Raw genomic sequence first — 16439 nt, forward strand, 5'->3', positions numbered from 1 at the left:
TGCCGAAACAAGAGAACGCAGAACTTCACGTGAAACGACTTCTTTGAAAATATAGTAGGTACGCCACCTGTATTTATATGCGATGTCTAATCAGGGAAAGAATTGGAAATATTTCATTCCTCCGAACCATATTATTATTGCTCCTTACTTATTTTCATATTTGATTATAACTGATTTGATAATATTTGAAAGTTAGACTTCATGTTCGAGTCCAACGAAATCTACCTCTGGTTAGACCACTGTGGTGTATATAATATGTGGATGGAAAGCAATCCATAACAGCATACAATAGACGGTTACAGAGCGTTTTCCCCAGTGGGTGATTCACCATATTCGCGCGGAAATGTATCGGGTGGCAATATCATAGTAAGATGACAGTAACCCCGACGAAAGAAATGCGCTGAAAACCGATAGCACCTATTATCGTCTGATAATAAATTATTGAAAATACGTTCAGTTCATCGGATAAAACGTGATTATAATCGATTCGTTAAAACCGTCCATATTATACATCGTATACGATTCACGCGAATTGTTTAACGTCAAAACTTGTTTTACGAGTGTCTCAAACGTCATTAAAAATATATATATAATTTATATACGTCGTTATATAAAACGAGGTTTTTCTTGCGCATGGGGTAAGGTGCGTTGGAATGACATGAATGCACGTTCAGTACACACTATTGGTCCATTTTCCCCACGTAGATGATCTTTAAATGTAAAATTTACCCGGAAAATGTCACGCGCTGAATACATCTAACAATCATATATTTAATTAAATCTCAGAATATATTATTATTATAACCGTGATATTTTACAACTATTCATAACTTTATGTATACAGTAATACGACGAAAATCATTTTTTTTTTTTTTTTCAAGGAACATTAAACATTCAAACCAATAAAAAAAGTATTTGTTTAACAAGTACGAATTAAAAACAATTACGTGATGGGCATAGTTAATATCGTAAAACGATCCCGCATACATTTTCAACAGCTATAAATGCCGTTTCTTTAAAAACGTTTTTAAAACATGGTTTTGCCGCAAAGGTTCGGATATTGTTTTGTAATGAAATACAATATAATAGTACTTTTCAAAGTGACAGGTTAGTTTTCTTTATGCAATATCTTTCGGATAAGAGTTCGTCAAAAAGTTATAACATTATCAGATAGCGATCGAAAAAATGTATTAATACTGTTCAGTTTGGCATAGAGTATTTACTTATTTTAAACAAATAAATCGTAATAAATATCTCAGCCATATCCATGGGTTATATAACATAAATAGGCACCTACCTACGTATAATGATATGGTAACTCGAAGAATTTTCGTGTGCACATGGGGAAAATGCTATTCGTTGGAGTGCGGTTAAAACAAATATACCTACGTATACCTACGTAATATATACATAATATTATATCAAGTTTGCGTGTACTGTTTCGTATAATGAAATTCGTATACCGGTCGCATATTATAACCAAAAATGTTTTTGGATCCGATTATACATGAAACAAGTAAACTTTATATATTTATGCGGTAGTTATAAACTCACATGCGTACACGGTTTATCGTAAGTATTTCATAAAGTTTCTGTGTATTATATCAATAAAATGATCTGAGGAATGTACGCGAAGCGCACAACGACCGTTTGTCGACTATTATAGAGGTTAGGTTGATCAATTGATTATTCGCATTGTATCCTACTCTCCGTTCGTCGAGAAAATGTGGTTGTCTACAAACTAAAACTCGCTATAGCCCGCCACAACCACTTAAATCCCAATTCCTTTGCTCCAGTTGTTTGCTCTCCCCTTTTCCCCAATGTTTTTATAAAGTATATTTTTAAAGTAAATGTTAAAAAAAAGATACTGTTATAGTTATAATATTATGTACAATATATATCCCCCCCCCCACCGATGACAATTTCTGAGGGCCCTCGGTGCGAGTAACCACATTTTCTCATTGAACGGAGTATATTATTATATATTGTGTAAATTTGTGCACCGATATGACGTGATGTTCAGCAAATCAAACAAAGTACGGACTTCTGCTGTTATTGTAGATCATTAGTTCATTACCGTGTAATTTGAAAACTTCTTAATACTATTAGGAAGTAGGTATTAACTATTTTCACAAATGTATATTTGTATAATTTATAGATATCTAATCAAAACTTTTCCAAGTAAAATACATTATCAAAATAATTTGCATATTAATACGTGTCCTAATTGCTAATTTATTTTAATATATGATTTCGATCGATTTATACGCAAATAATTTTATAATATGAGTAGGTATGATCGCAGTTAGATATTATTATTATACTGTACGCTTCGTAGCCAATTTTCCCAAATATAATAGTAAGTACGGAATCTAACGGCGTACCTATACATAACATTTATATAATATATTTCAACTGAAACAAAACGGATAACGATAGAAAAATTGATTAATTTTCATCCGGGCAAAGTCTAGTAGTATTCACCTATAAATTATAATTAATAAAATATATACCTACTACCTATATAAAACCAAAGACCTAAAACGGACGGTGACCTTATAGAAATCCACGGTTTTATAACATTTTCGTCAATAGCTTCAGCGCAAGTAATAGGCTACTTTTTTATTACTTTTTACCTTTAAACATATTTCAATTTATTTGACTCACGAAAAACTATAATTTTTTTGATTACCTATATTATTTTCGAAATTGGTTACTGAAATAAAATAGTTATTATGATTGGATATAGTTTTAGACTTTTATTTTATATTTGATCGAAACAACGCAAAATAACTGTGTTCAAAATCATTGCAGTTTAAATTAAACGGGTTTCATGCAGAACTGCAGGAGGAAATCCACAGGCATTTAATTTTTCACGAGCAATGCTATGCAGAATCAGCTAGTAATATGTGATAAAGTAATAAAGTAATAAAGTTGTACTATATCAAACATCGTATATTATATTACAGCGCCGTATATTATGTTGGTTATAATATGTGAAATATAATATGTTTTAGTGAAATAACTACATTTTTTAATGAAATATTCAACAATTAATTAAAATTCGTTTAAACTGAGATTATTTCATAAAATCTCTTTTGAAAAATAAAGCCATGGGGGATCCGACCTTACATAACCCTTTTGTATACCCTTGACGTCATATACAATATACATATATTAATCCATTAGAGACAAAACTCGGAGAGATAAATAATTTGCTTTGGACAATGCAAACCTTGAAGATTCCGCAACTTTTCCAAAGCCACATTTCTTTTCGCTATGGCTTACAGTAATCACGCATTAAATGAATACAAATAAAAACACATATACATTATACATATCATAAAGGTATATGTATACCACTATACCTATATATGAATACGTCATGGTTGTGTAGATTGGAAATCATTAACGGTACAGTCAAAATCGCGTAGAATATCGATTTAGATTCGTATGTGAATCTTTAACAAGATTAAATGGTTTAAAAATAATTTAATTCCCCAAAGTGCACGAGCACCGTGTTTCTGAGCAAGGCAATCAATCGTTATCCACGAAAGTTAATGAACAAATTATATTTATTTATTGTACGAGTATGGATGCATGATACATTTTTATAATATTAATTTGTTAGTATTTATTGACAATGACTGTATCAATTTATAATGTTATTAGATATTATAATACGTACCTGACACATAAGTAAATTCTATTAGTTTTATTTTATTATTCACGCTACAAGATGATGGTAAAATTAAGTAGCTATCGTTCACGCGAAATTTTTTTATAACATTATTATAACTATATCCAAAAACCGTAATTTGCGTATTATGTTTATATTTAATTTTAATTATTGCCTAAGCATTGGACAACAGTCAATAGACATATTATTATAATAAGTAATAACATAACGATATTACTGCCAATCTAGCTGATAAAAACCGTTAGGTATCATAAATCAAAAAAAAAAGCCTTTAATATATAAATGTGTAACTCGAATAATATCGATCATCGTGAACTGGCCGAATATCCGCGATTGATCGACAGTGGACAATAAAAACTACTTATAAAATGTGTTGTTGAGTAAAATACGATTGAGCACACTCTTATTTGCAAGCTCCTTTGTAAGATTACGTACTGTATTGACTGTTGTGAAACGCTTCATTTATTTCAATATCAAAATTTTTCAAGATTTTTTTCTTAATAATGAATGAAATTAATTTATTTGTAAGTGACTCAATCAAAACGTTATTAGATCAGGACGGTAATGTATGACGTGTTCATTGTTACATTTACTAAACCCTAAAGACCTGTGACACTTTTGGGAAATAAACGATACTAAATAAATATCAATACTATCATCGCAAATCGATGGAGCCATTATGATCAACATTATCAAAATACCACGTGTTTTTTTTATGAAATAAATAATAACTTCTGCAAGAGAATGCTTACCTATACTTACCTAACAGTTTGATTTATTTTCATTGATTTTAACAATGAGTGATTTACACGAATCACATGAAATTGTTTTTTTAGATTCAAATATCTCATTTATACTATATTGTGTATAAGTACCTACAAAATTCCATGGTGGCAATGAATTCGTTATACAATTTTTAACAACACATAAAACGCATGGCATTGGTTTACAGCGAATTTTTTTAACCCTACAATATAATATCATGGGCATTCAACTGTGTATTATTTTTTATTAGCTGAAATATTCATTGCGTGGTCGTAGAAATGAAGAATAATAATAGTGGGTAAAAATGTTTTAAAAATATGTGAACAGTATTCGTGTTTTTTACTGAGACTTTTAATAATATCTTACACTTATAATAATATTACACATTCATTTTTTATTTGTAATGTCATATTACTGAACCTATATGATTAAAATTGATAACTTTTGTTTCTCTAAACGTGAACGATATGTTTAGATTTTTTAAATAACAATGTCTATAAATATCTTGAAAAGAGCCAACTTATGTCTAGAAAATGCTTTAATTCTGGTTATTAACTTGTACAACTTTGTAACTAATTTAATTTAATCATCCTCCAGATTTTTTTTTTTTTTTTTTAGTACACCCGAATTTACTGTAAAATGTAAATCCAGTTACCCAAATAAACTATATAGATAAGGGTTAAACTGGTAAAATATCTATAAATTAAACTAAAATACTTCAAAGATTAAAATGTATTTTACTATAATGTATTTATGTCTAATCGTTTCAGAATATATTATATAGTATTGCAAGGGTTATCAATAAAATCAGTTATATTGCCGATGGATGAAAGTATTTTTGCTAATTGTCCATAAAAACATCTAGGTACTATATGCTTGTATAATGTTACACCATGGACGCATTCCGGTATGATTTTGCTCCGTATTTTCTCCTTTTGTACCCTGAGACGATAGGATCAGTTCCACGTTTCCAATTAACAAAATAACCCCGTGAAAATTGTATCTACATCGTATATTTAAATTTAAATTTCAGTACATCAAAATGTTAATAATATTATCTGCGTTACACGGTGTAATACAAATTGAATATAATATTATATCCTAGTCTATAATAATTTAAACAAAACAAAAAACCATTATAATAACTACGAGCAGGATGAGTTAAGTCGGTAGATGAGATTCGGGAATATATAATTGTTTCCCATACCTCTAACTCCTTACAGCAATAGTTTTCCACATCGGTGCGGCACTAAACAATTATTTAAAATGTATATGCAACATGAATAGTATAATATATTAGTATACAATAAGTTTATATTATAAAGAGGACAATTAATTGTTTAATAATAGGTAATGTATTATTTTGGTACTACAATCGATGTGCATATACGTATGCGTATAGGTACGCATAATATGTATTATACTATCATAATAGTATTGCTTCATTAAAATATTTATTAGGTATAATCCATTGGCTTTAAATCGTAATAATATTATACATAGATGAGAATGATAAAAAAAATAGATGACAATAAATGTTTAAATAAATAATAATTAACACATACCTATATTATATTATTAAGTACCTAATGATAATAAACGTAGATATTATATTTGTATAATTTAATATAATATAATATAATATAATATAATATATAAAGTAAAATTACAATGATACGATGATAAATTGATTAATATTATAATAAAATGTACACGGTAATACTATATTATAAAAAACTATGTATAATATTATTATGGGCAGCAATAAAGTATGTCTCGGATAAGGTACCAAATACATTTTGATAAAATATGGTCATGCACATGACATCGAAGATGATGGTTTTAGCTTGTATCGATTGTTTTATTCTTACTTGATTCGTATACACATTCATTTATCAAAGTCAAAAATTGAAATTACCTCGACACAAATACAGACCTTTTAATAAAATTCACTATGCACGACACGGTCACGTTGTAAAACGTATACAGCCCGACGATATGATAGTTTTATTCATTTGAACATGAGATCTCATTTCCCACAAGCACACCATAATATTATATTATTATATTTAACCAAAAACGTGTTATATTTAATAATTATACATAATATTATGAAACGTATTCGTCATACCCCACTGCGTTAATATTATAATTGCCAAAAATAATGTTACACTTCATCATAAGATATACCGAGGAAAAAGAGCTAACTCTATACTTAATAAACTGTATATAATAAGCTAGAAACACGAAAAATCGATCAACTATTATAGTTATAAAGTTACAACCACTCAATGGTAAATATAAAGGTACACAATAATATATCATAACCATGTCGAATAATATAGTTTTAGTAATATCATTATTATATTATACTAACTTACTATATTACGTAATATTGTGTAGGAATAATATACAAAATCTCAAAAATTTGAATGACTTAGAGATTTCATTTATTTTTCAGCAAAATCCTATTTTACGATTCTATAAAATGTTTTTTTTTCTTTTTTAGGTCTTATTTCTGTCACAGACAAACCTTACAGCTGACCAAAATTGAGTCAACGAAATAAAAAACTTTCACAATCGAATTTTTTATGTACAAAAAGTGTCCACAGTCTTTCGAACCCTTCCAATTTCGGTTTACACATTCTAAATATATTTATACGCAATATACTTTTACACACACACACACACACACACACAAAGTCCTCAATCCGACGAGACCGTATAATACAATTATTATCAATCTATAGGAAGAAACTTTTGATGAAACACAAATCGTACAAAAACTTCTAAATAACTACACTATACGCACTATATATAATATATATATATACTACTATAATATATTATACACTGATACTTCACATTTTTTTTTTTTCAATTTCTTTATAATATATTGAATCATACAATGTGTAAATATCAAACTTTCTATTTATCTCAAACTCAAATACGTATACAAAACATGTCGGAAGAAAAGTATTTTTCGAACGAAAGACTAACTAGAAACGAATTATATTACAATATGACAATATTATAGAAAAAATGTTTGTGTGCTGAAACCACAGCTACCTATACTGGCCAACCTAATATTATAATATATATGAAATCAGCCATGGATACAGCTGGATATATTTTAGTCAACGGGACATTTTTCCACAATGTTCCATCAAAATATTGACATCAAGTATAAAATCAGTCGAAAGCTAATTGCGAAGATAATAATACATTTTTCGTTTTCTAGTGTACCTACACAGCGTTATAATATGATCTGTATAGGCATGGTGTCGCTTTATTACGACATTTAAATTATATTAAAATAACACGATACATATATTACATGTGTATTATTTATACAAAGATAATGCATCAAAATCAGATGAATTTATCATTTTTTAATGGGAGCACTTCTCCGATAGTCGATGCGAGAGAAACATCGTGTCCTCAGTTATTGGCCACCTGCTGCTGTTGCAACTGCAATTGACCGGTATATAGATCGCCGTTCAGGTGCAAAACGAATGGATTCACGTTATTGTTCAATCCTGTGAAACGAAACGGAACGAGTCAGACATCGAATAATAATTTATAGTAATAAATAATAGGTAATAGAAAATAATCTGTGAGATACAATGATACAGTATAATAATAACGATTACGATTGGTTGTCGATTAAAAATAAACTTAAAAATCATACGCGCAAAACATAACCCTTTATAAGACATTAAGCATAATAATGTGCTCGATCGTGATGCGACTTATATGCGGTTCAGTAACCCGTATATTATAATAACGGTGTAATGATATTAGTTATTACGATATTATTATCTCGTTATTGCACTATTGCTACACTATTATAATATTATTATTACTAACAGTAGTATATAATACCTCACCCATTAAATTCGATATGGCAATAATCATTTTAATATGTGATATTCGTCTGAAAAACCACTATTAGAATCGATGTGATTAAGACGAAAAATAATATGTTAAATATCAAACTTTATAACATAGTTAATGGAAAAACACCAGATAAAGTAGAATATAAATTGGCCCGGGCCATACATTTTTAAAAAAAAAATTATAGTTTTTAAGTTTTTAGTTTTTGAAATATGAAATGCTTGGTATAGTTGAAAAAGAGGTAAGAAACCAAATAAGTATAGTGATACAAAATAGAAAGCCCGGGCATAAACGAATTAAAAAGTTAAAGTTAAGTTAAAATTAACTTTTTAAAATTTAATTTTTAATTTAACTGATTTTTATTGATATAAACTTCATAAATAACGAGTTACTTTACATAAACAACTAATATGTCGAAATATTGCGGGAGCAAGCGACCCGGAAACCACTGACTAGCCATATACTGTTAGGATTTTAATTAAAAGTCTTTTTTTGGTTTTTACTGATTGTTTCGGTCTTGAACGGGTGTGTACTGTGTACATTAAATTTTGCCTCTACGCCGCTCTGATTTATTTTTGTTTGCGTATAAGACATGCACCGCAGACAATATATTATATTCCATAAGTATAAACGCATATATACAATAGCAGTAATAGTAGGTAGCAGCTAAAGAAATTAGCAGTACCTACGCTATACCCAGTAGATGAAACAGTAGCACCAATTTAGACCAAAGAGCACTAAACATGTTTGGGTTTCTTCGATCCACGAAAAATGAAAGTAAGGGCTCTAGTATTATATTTGTTAGGTAAAAACTAGACGATTGAGTTACCCACATAAACATAAAATTTTTTTAAAATTGCAATATGAAAGTATATTGTTGATAAACTGTTGGCTTCGATATTAATCATATAAATAAAGGCATAAAACGTATGAATAGCAATTAGCAAGTTATATATTTTTACTATTTCAGATTCTTGTGAACATTTAAACGAAGTCATGAAGATATAGTAGGTACTCGATAGGCATAGGTTAGAATGGTTAGATTAGGTTATAGGTATTATAATGACTTCTAGCTTTTTAAATTTATTTACGGATACAACTTTGACTACTTATTAGTCCTAAATTAGTGTTGAAATAATTAATTTTGTTTAATTTGAAGAAATATTCATCGAAGCTATAGCAGAAATTGCAATTGAGCAATTAGCATTAAATTACATATGATAATAATTATCTACAAAGCATTTTTATTGAAAAAGTCATTAATGCAGCGTTTTAAGATATTGTAGACTTGAAGTAGAATCAAAATTATATAAAATATTCTAATGTCAAGTTATCATGTTCATTAGTTGTAGCAATGAATGTAAGTTTTCCGTATTGAAAACTATAAAAGTAAACTAATAAGGGACTCCATTAATAATGAACGATGACCGTTTGAATTTCTTATCTGTTATGACTTACATAATATGAGTAATGTATATTATTGTGATGTTTTGGATTATTTGATGGTATAATAGAAGAGATTTGGAGAGAAAAAAAATCTGAAAAAAGCACCTGGTTTGTAACAGTGATTTGGGTGTATTTAATAAAATGTCGGCGGATGCTTAATATGTTGTAACATATTGTGAGCGTCTATTTACTTAATTTGTTTTTAAATAATTTCCCATGTATCGAATACGATTATAACTATCGGTGTATTCTTTAAATAACCATAAGCTGTGTACATACAATATGTATATCCTTCTCTATAATAGTAGTGTATAGTAGATAGTATAATATAGTATGTTAAACTTGATTTTAAATACGGCGGCGGCATAGTACTTAGAGTGCGAGGATTTACTGTCGTTCTCGCTCGAGTCACCCCGGGATTAAACGCCACGAAATAATGAAACGCCGCGACTATATAATATAATAATGTGGAGTACATAATAAATAGCAGCTATATCATGTTGTAGTTGTCTTGAGTGAAGAGGGACGGGGGATCCCGGAAATACGTTTTACAATCTAGGTCGATGGACTAATCTGCACAGAGTACCTACCTATTATAGTATATAATATAGTACATTATATTTACGCGTATACTGCGATATTAAATAAAATTATATCCGCCGTTGAAACGTTTTTATCAAAAATATCGAGGAACACTTAATGCACTCGTTATGTCATAACGAGACGGTTAATGTCAAATGGATTTCGATTACTCACGAACCGATCGCAATGACGCATTACGGTCATATTATGTCGCCGGTCAATAATAGTTAATAACAATTGATAGGTAGGCATGGCCCGATGTAAAAAAATAAAACCATATTAACTTTAATCATTATAATATTATATTGTGTGGTTACGATGTGAAACGTGATGGCTATAAAAAAAAAACTCCGAGCGGAAACCGAAAATAATAAAATATACGATGTTAAGTAGCTGGTATACAGTGAACACCTGCAGGTTCGGATTCTATTTTGCAAATTATCTGGCAACGTCCGAATATGTTTGATTGCGCTGAATGTATCGAAATAGGTGACGAACCATCGTAACCACCGGTTATTGTGCACACGCAGTGCGATAATCGTTGTGTTTAAAAATTAAAACTAATCATATATATTCATATTGAAAGCTAAAAATCATTTTTTGAACTACTTGCCCACAACCTATTCACTATAGTGCATCGCCGCATTCGCGCATATTATAGCCATTACAGTGTATTAAACTGACAAACGCTAATTATTTCTACCTAGTGAAAATTAGCCGAGGTATAACAATTTTACGCCGGCAGGTTACCGGGCCATAAGATTGACCAACAACGCGTCTGCAGGTTACATCTGTTATAACACTGTAGACGTATAATACTTGCCTCCGTTGACCGATGCGTTGTTTTTGGTGAGTTGGCCAATGTACACGCCGTTTTTCGTTCTGCGAGTCACGGAAATCGCCAAGCCATTGTTACTGGACGGACCTGCGTAATAACAGAAACAAATTGAGTTATAGTAACAACGACTGTGTGTCTGAACAATTATATGTGTCTATGATATAATTGCCGAGGGTAGACTACAAGGCGATTTTTTTTTAAAGGTAAACACTAAATTTTTTTCAAAAAGTATATCTACTTTTCCGATACTTTTCACTATTTTTTTTTATCGCTACCGTTTTTTTTTTTTTTTGTTATTTTAGATTCTGTGTGGAGCAACGGGTATATTGATTTTATAATGAAGTTCGTGTTTTTTTTTTGTACTTGTTTTTGAATGACAGCATACATTTTTAATTTCTTACTCCGGAGTCCGGAGTAGAATATTTGTTTAAGAATTTCAATCTATAAAACTCAAACTTTTAACAGAAAGTTATTACTTTGTAAATATTTAAAATTTTGATTAGTGTGGAATAGTGTACAGATGTCATATACGCCGCGGGGTAGGTACACTGCCTTTTTAAACTTAAAATAATATTACGACTAATTAACGACTGTTTTGATGTCTAATTTTTATACATCGAAATTTATTCACAGACATTGTTTGGTATCATTTTAAAAATTAAAACACTTGAAAAATAATAACGACAACTAGTGATAAAAATATGATTTTTTCAACAATGTTTTCGTAATGACTATGGATTATTATTTAAAAAACGTCAATATTTTTCGATAAAATTAGTGTTTCCCGCGCGGACTGTACATTGTATTAAACTACCTACAAATTATATTAATATGTCTGCACTCCACGCATGCACGGATAACGTATTATAATATTATTACGTGACACGATAAACGTATAAAATGATATTATATTAACGATACATTTTCCGACTCGCACAATGTGGGCACATGACTATATTATAATAATATGTGCACGAAATTCTCGCGACGGATATACCACGGGTTCACACTCCACGGTGATGTAAATCAACCACCACAAACATGTCCATCAAAGTTAAACTATTTACTGCGTATAAAACAATTTTTATCCCGAAAAAACAACATATTTTCTATCATGCACACACAACAATATCATAGCAATAGTGTACAATGACGTTGTTATGTGGCAGTATATATTATTATTATGGACAAAAACTCGTGACAGCACTTTCTGAAAAAGGAATCACGGAGTCTGACTTCTTTTCTTTTGACCGCGCAAAATAAACATATTTACAACTCTACCCGCCCTCGTATTCGCGTCAACTTTTCTAAGTACAAGTAACAAGATGCATATTATATGTATATACATACACACGGGGATGTAAATTTTGTTTTTTTACATTTTCGGTGAAAACTAAGTATACCAGGGACAGAATGCTTCGCATTTCCATTTTCCGCAAAATAAATACTCTCTCCCTTTGTCTCTCTGTGTCTCTCTATCAATCTCCGCTTATATATTATGTTTCGCATTAAATGTTGCATGAAAAGTATTGCTAACAATACATGCAAAAAATGAGGATGGGCGTTATTTCCCTTTGGTGGCGGGCGCACGTCGATGCGGACCTGACGCGGATTTAATTATTAAAAAAAATGACTTAAAAAGTATTAAAAAAAAATCAATTTATGCACTAAAAATTTTTAATTAAAAAAAACATGTTTATTCTTATGATTAAAGTGTTCTATTTAACGGTTGTTTATAAAAATGCATTGCAAATGGATGATGTGGACCAAATTATTTTATGCCGTTTCAGTGATAGACTATAAAACAAGAGTAGAACTAAATACAAGGCGTTAAAAAGTTAAATATTAAGAAGAGTACCTATATTTTAAGTACCATTAATATTAGATTAAATTATTTGAGAACTCTTGTCTCGTACATCCGTTTTAGCTTTAACACAAAATATTTTATGTATACAAATTAATTTCCTAACCTATGTATGCATTTTAAAAATTTAAAACTAAACTCATTTTCATTATTGGAACTCAGAGTCAAGAATAAATTACAAAAGGAAGAGAAAACCCCATAACAGTTTTGAATGTAAGGAATTTGTTTCAAGTAAGGTATTAGGATATTTAAGAAAAATAAATAGTCTAAAATAAAAGCGTTGAAAATGTAAAGAGAAAGAGTATCAGAATATGAAATCGATAAAAACGTTTGAAAAAAACACTATTAGAAACCCGTTTACAATTATTTGTAAAGGCAGGTAGGTGTGTACATGGCAGCTAATTTGCTGATGAATACCGATCGTGTTATATTATGCTATGTTTGCCAACAGCCAACGAAAAGCCACCCGCGGGGGACGTGGATACCGAAAGTGCACACCACACGCAGGGTACCGTCAAAGTGCGCAAAACAATCAATTTACTTCAAATGCGGAAAGTTATAGAGACACTGTGTACATCAAAATATTATGCTACTAGTATCGTTCCAATTCGTGGTATAGCCTATATTATAATATAATATTTATGTATAGGATATCGCCGTTGTTTAAATCAATACGGATCGTATTGCCCGGGCGGGACTAAATTACACGAGAAATGTACACATGGCCAGTAAACAAGTATGATATACACACTATAATATTATAGTGGGTCACTGTTTTCTCGTGACGCGCGAAATGGCAAAAGACGTCAGGCACCATGCAGTGTGTGTATACAATATATTTCCAAGGTCGGTATAGAATTCAGGAACTGTTGGCACCGGCAATGCTATAGTCAGGGTGTTCGGGAAATTTGGATACAACAAATTAATCATGTTCGATAATTTTATTATACTAGTCAATTTTATAGTTAGGTATATATAAATTGTATTATGTATTGTTAAATAATAATAAGAGATTTTTTTTTTTTTTTTTTGATTCATTAATACACAACGCAACGTCCTGCAGCTCAACACATCGAACTCCGAGTTTATTAGTCGGATTGTTATTCTGATTACATAAATACACGTCAGTACATGACCTTTGGTCGAATTGACCTCATTTTCGTTTCTTACCTATAATAAGTCTCCTCCTACCAATGTATAAATATTTCTCGCATTGTAATCATCAACTTGCAAACAAAAATGGGTCACTCGCGTTTTATCTCTGTATCGGACATTGTGACCATTTCTTATATTTTATTGTTGTTACAAGTTAATATTTGTTATGCTGTTAAGTATTGGATTATTCACATTTCTATATAGTAGTTAAACATGGGCCGCGGTTCGTTGTTTTTGGGCCCCAAGCCCGCTGATACGATATTATTGCAATAAAATAAGATATCAAAAATATTATGTTTTAAACATCGCAGCGGGTACTCACCAGCCGAGGCCGACGTGTTGATGTCCATCTCGACCACGTCCTCGTCTATCGGTGACGAGCTACGCCTCATGTCCGATCTGTACGCGGCGTCGTCGGCGGCCGACGGTTGAGGCGGCGACGGACTGCCGTTGCTCGTCGCCTTTGCCACGGCCTTTTCGTCATCGCTGGAACAGCCGCTGACGGGCGGCGAAGACCTTTCCATTTTGATGCGCTTCGCCGCGGATGACATCGACTCGCGTCCGCCATCGTACTCGTCCGGACCGCCGCCGTCGCCGCCGTCCACGTCCTCGTCCTCGCTGTTGTTGTTGTTCGATGTCCTCTTTTTGCCCAAGTTCAACGCTTCGCTCTGCTCCGGCACAACGACCACCGACATCGGCTGTCCCTTGTACGCGGGCGTAAGGTTAAGCGCCGCGGCCGCCGTGTAAGCAGCCGCCGCGGCCGCCGCAGCAGCCGATGGACTGGACGGCAAGCCTGCGAAAACCACAATCGCACGACTCGTTAGTCAACAAAGTTATGTATTATTGTGGTATGTAGCATACCTCCACGACATAAATATTATGTATACAGCGAAACAGAAATTATTATTGTTGTTTCGCTGCAGTTTATCGTCTGTTTCGATTATTTTCTTTGGTTATTTAATATTAGTTGTGCATTGTTGTACAAATATTATAATCAAGAAATATCATGTCAGTTATATAATAATACATAATATACAATGCACATTTTAACGAACAAATATTGAAAATCAATTCAAACTGTCTTTATTTTGGTATAGTGTATAAGGTAAGACAGTGACTATAGCGCGATGTCCATCGAATATTGTTTTACGAACACGACATTCGCCGATTTGTTATCCGTATACTGTCGTGTACATAACATAATATTATGATGTTCTGAGTGCATTGACAGATCGTTGAACACATTTTTCCAAGCAAATATTAAAAAAAAAATACTGACCACGTCCTACCATACCGTGTTGCGTATTGAATATTGATTATAAGCTATGCTACTAATTACTATGGACGGTTAATATGTACGAGAACTGCGAAGTTACGCGAAAGACGAAATAATTTCCATATATGTATATTATACATTGTATAAGGGTATGGCAGGGTGGATGCGTAAAGTTTCAAAACTCAAGCCGAAATAAATTTACCATAATATATTAATACCAATGACAGTTCTGCGTGGAAAATTAATTTTACAAGGCATATTATTGTAGTAGATATAGTAATTACGTCTGTATACGTATGTGTTCTTTAACTGGGGTTCGACGTGTACTAAATCAAATAAGTTTGGTTTGATACATTTTGAGCTCGACCCGTCTCGAATAGAAGACACTATTGTTTCGTATAGTACTTAGATATTCCCAAGTCACGACTACATTAGTATAATAAAATAGATTTTTATCCACAAGTGGTCGCTATCCGTTGTAAACCATAAATTCGAATGAGCCGTCAGGACGCCGTGATAATCAAAATAGAACGTTTAATGCGTCACACTAAACACTATATCACAGTAATGTCAATAAGTGATTGCGTAACATCACTGCATTTTGATTTGCAAGACGAAAAGTGTGTGTGTGTAAATCTGCTATATAATAAATTAAACAGACCAGTCGTATGACGTTGAAAGAAAACCAATGTTGTTCTAAATGAATTAAGATTATCAATATAATATAGAGCCATTATTATTTATTTCATTAATGATGACCATTTGTCTTTGGAAACGGCCAATGTGAACCGCAGGCAGTATTAATTAAGTAATGGCAATCATGTCGATGTCACAACATTCACGGTTAGATTTTTAGAATTTGAGTTCGACAAAAAATATTGTACGTGACGATGAACAAACGAGCATTACAATAATA

At 31.4% G+C, this 16439-nt stretch overlaps 1 protein-coding gene across 1 annotated transcript in view; it reads right to left on the reverse strand.

The window, feature by feature from the left end:
* Window positions 1-5456: 5456 nt before the first annotated feature.
* LOC132943082 (AT-rich interactive domain-containing protein 3A-like) overlaps window positions 5457-16439 on the reverse strand; it is an 87480-nt gene continuing 76497 nt past the window's right edge. Inside the window, exons 8-10 of the mRNA XM_061011882.1 lie at window positions 14570-15040; window positions 11214-11315; window positions 5457-8004 (exon numbers count right to left, since the gene is read on the reverse strand). Coding sequence (XP_060867865.1) covers window positions 7907-8004; window positions 11214-11315; window positions 14570-15040 — 671 coding nt within the window. The 3' untranslated portion in view covers window positions 5457-7906. The remainder of the gene's footprint in view (window positions 8005-11213; window positions 11316-14569; window positions 15041-16439) is intronic.

This window comes from Metopolophium dirhodum, chromosome 4 (assembly GCF_019925205.1).
Source record: "Metopolophium dirhodum isolate CAU chromosome 4, ASM1992520v1, whole genome shotgun sequence".
Taxonomy (NCBI): Eukaryota; Metazoa; Arthropoda; class Insecta; order Hemiptera; family Aphididae; genus Metopolophium; species Metopolophium dirhodum.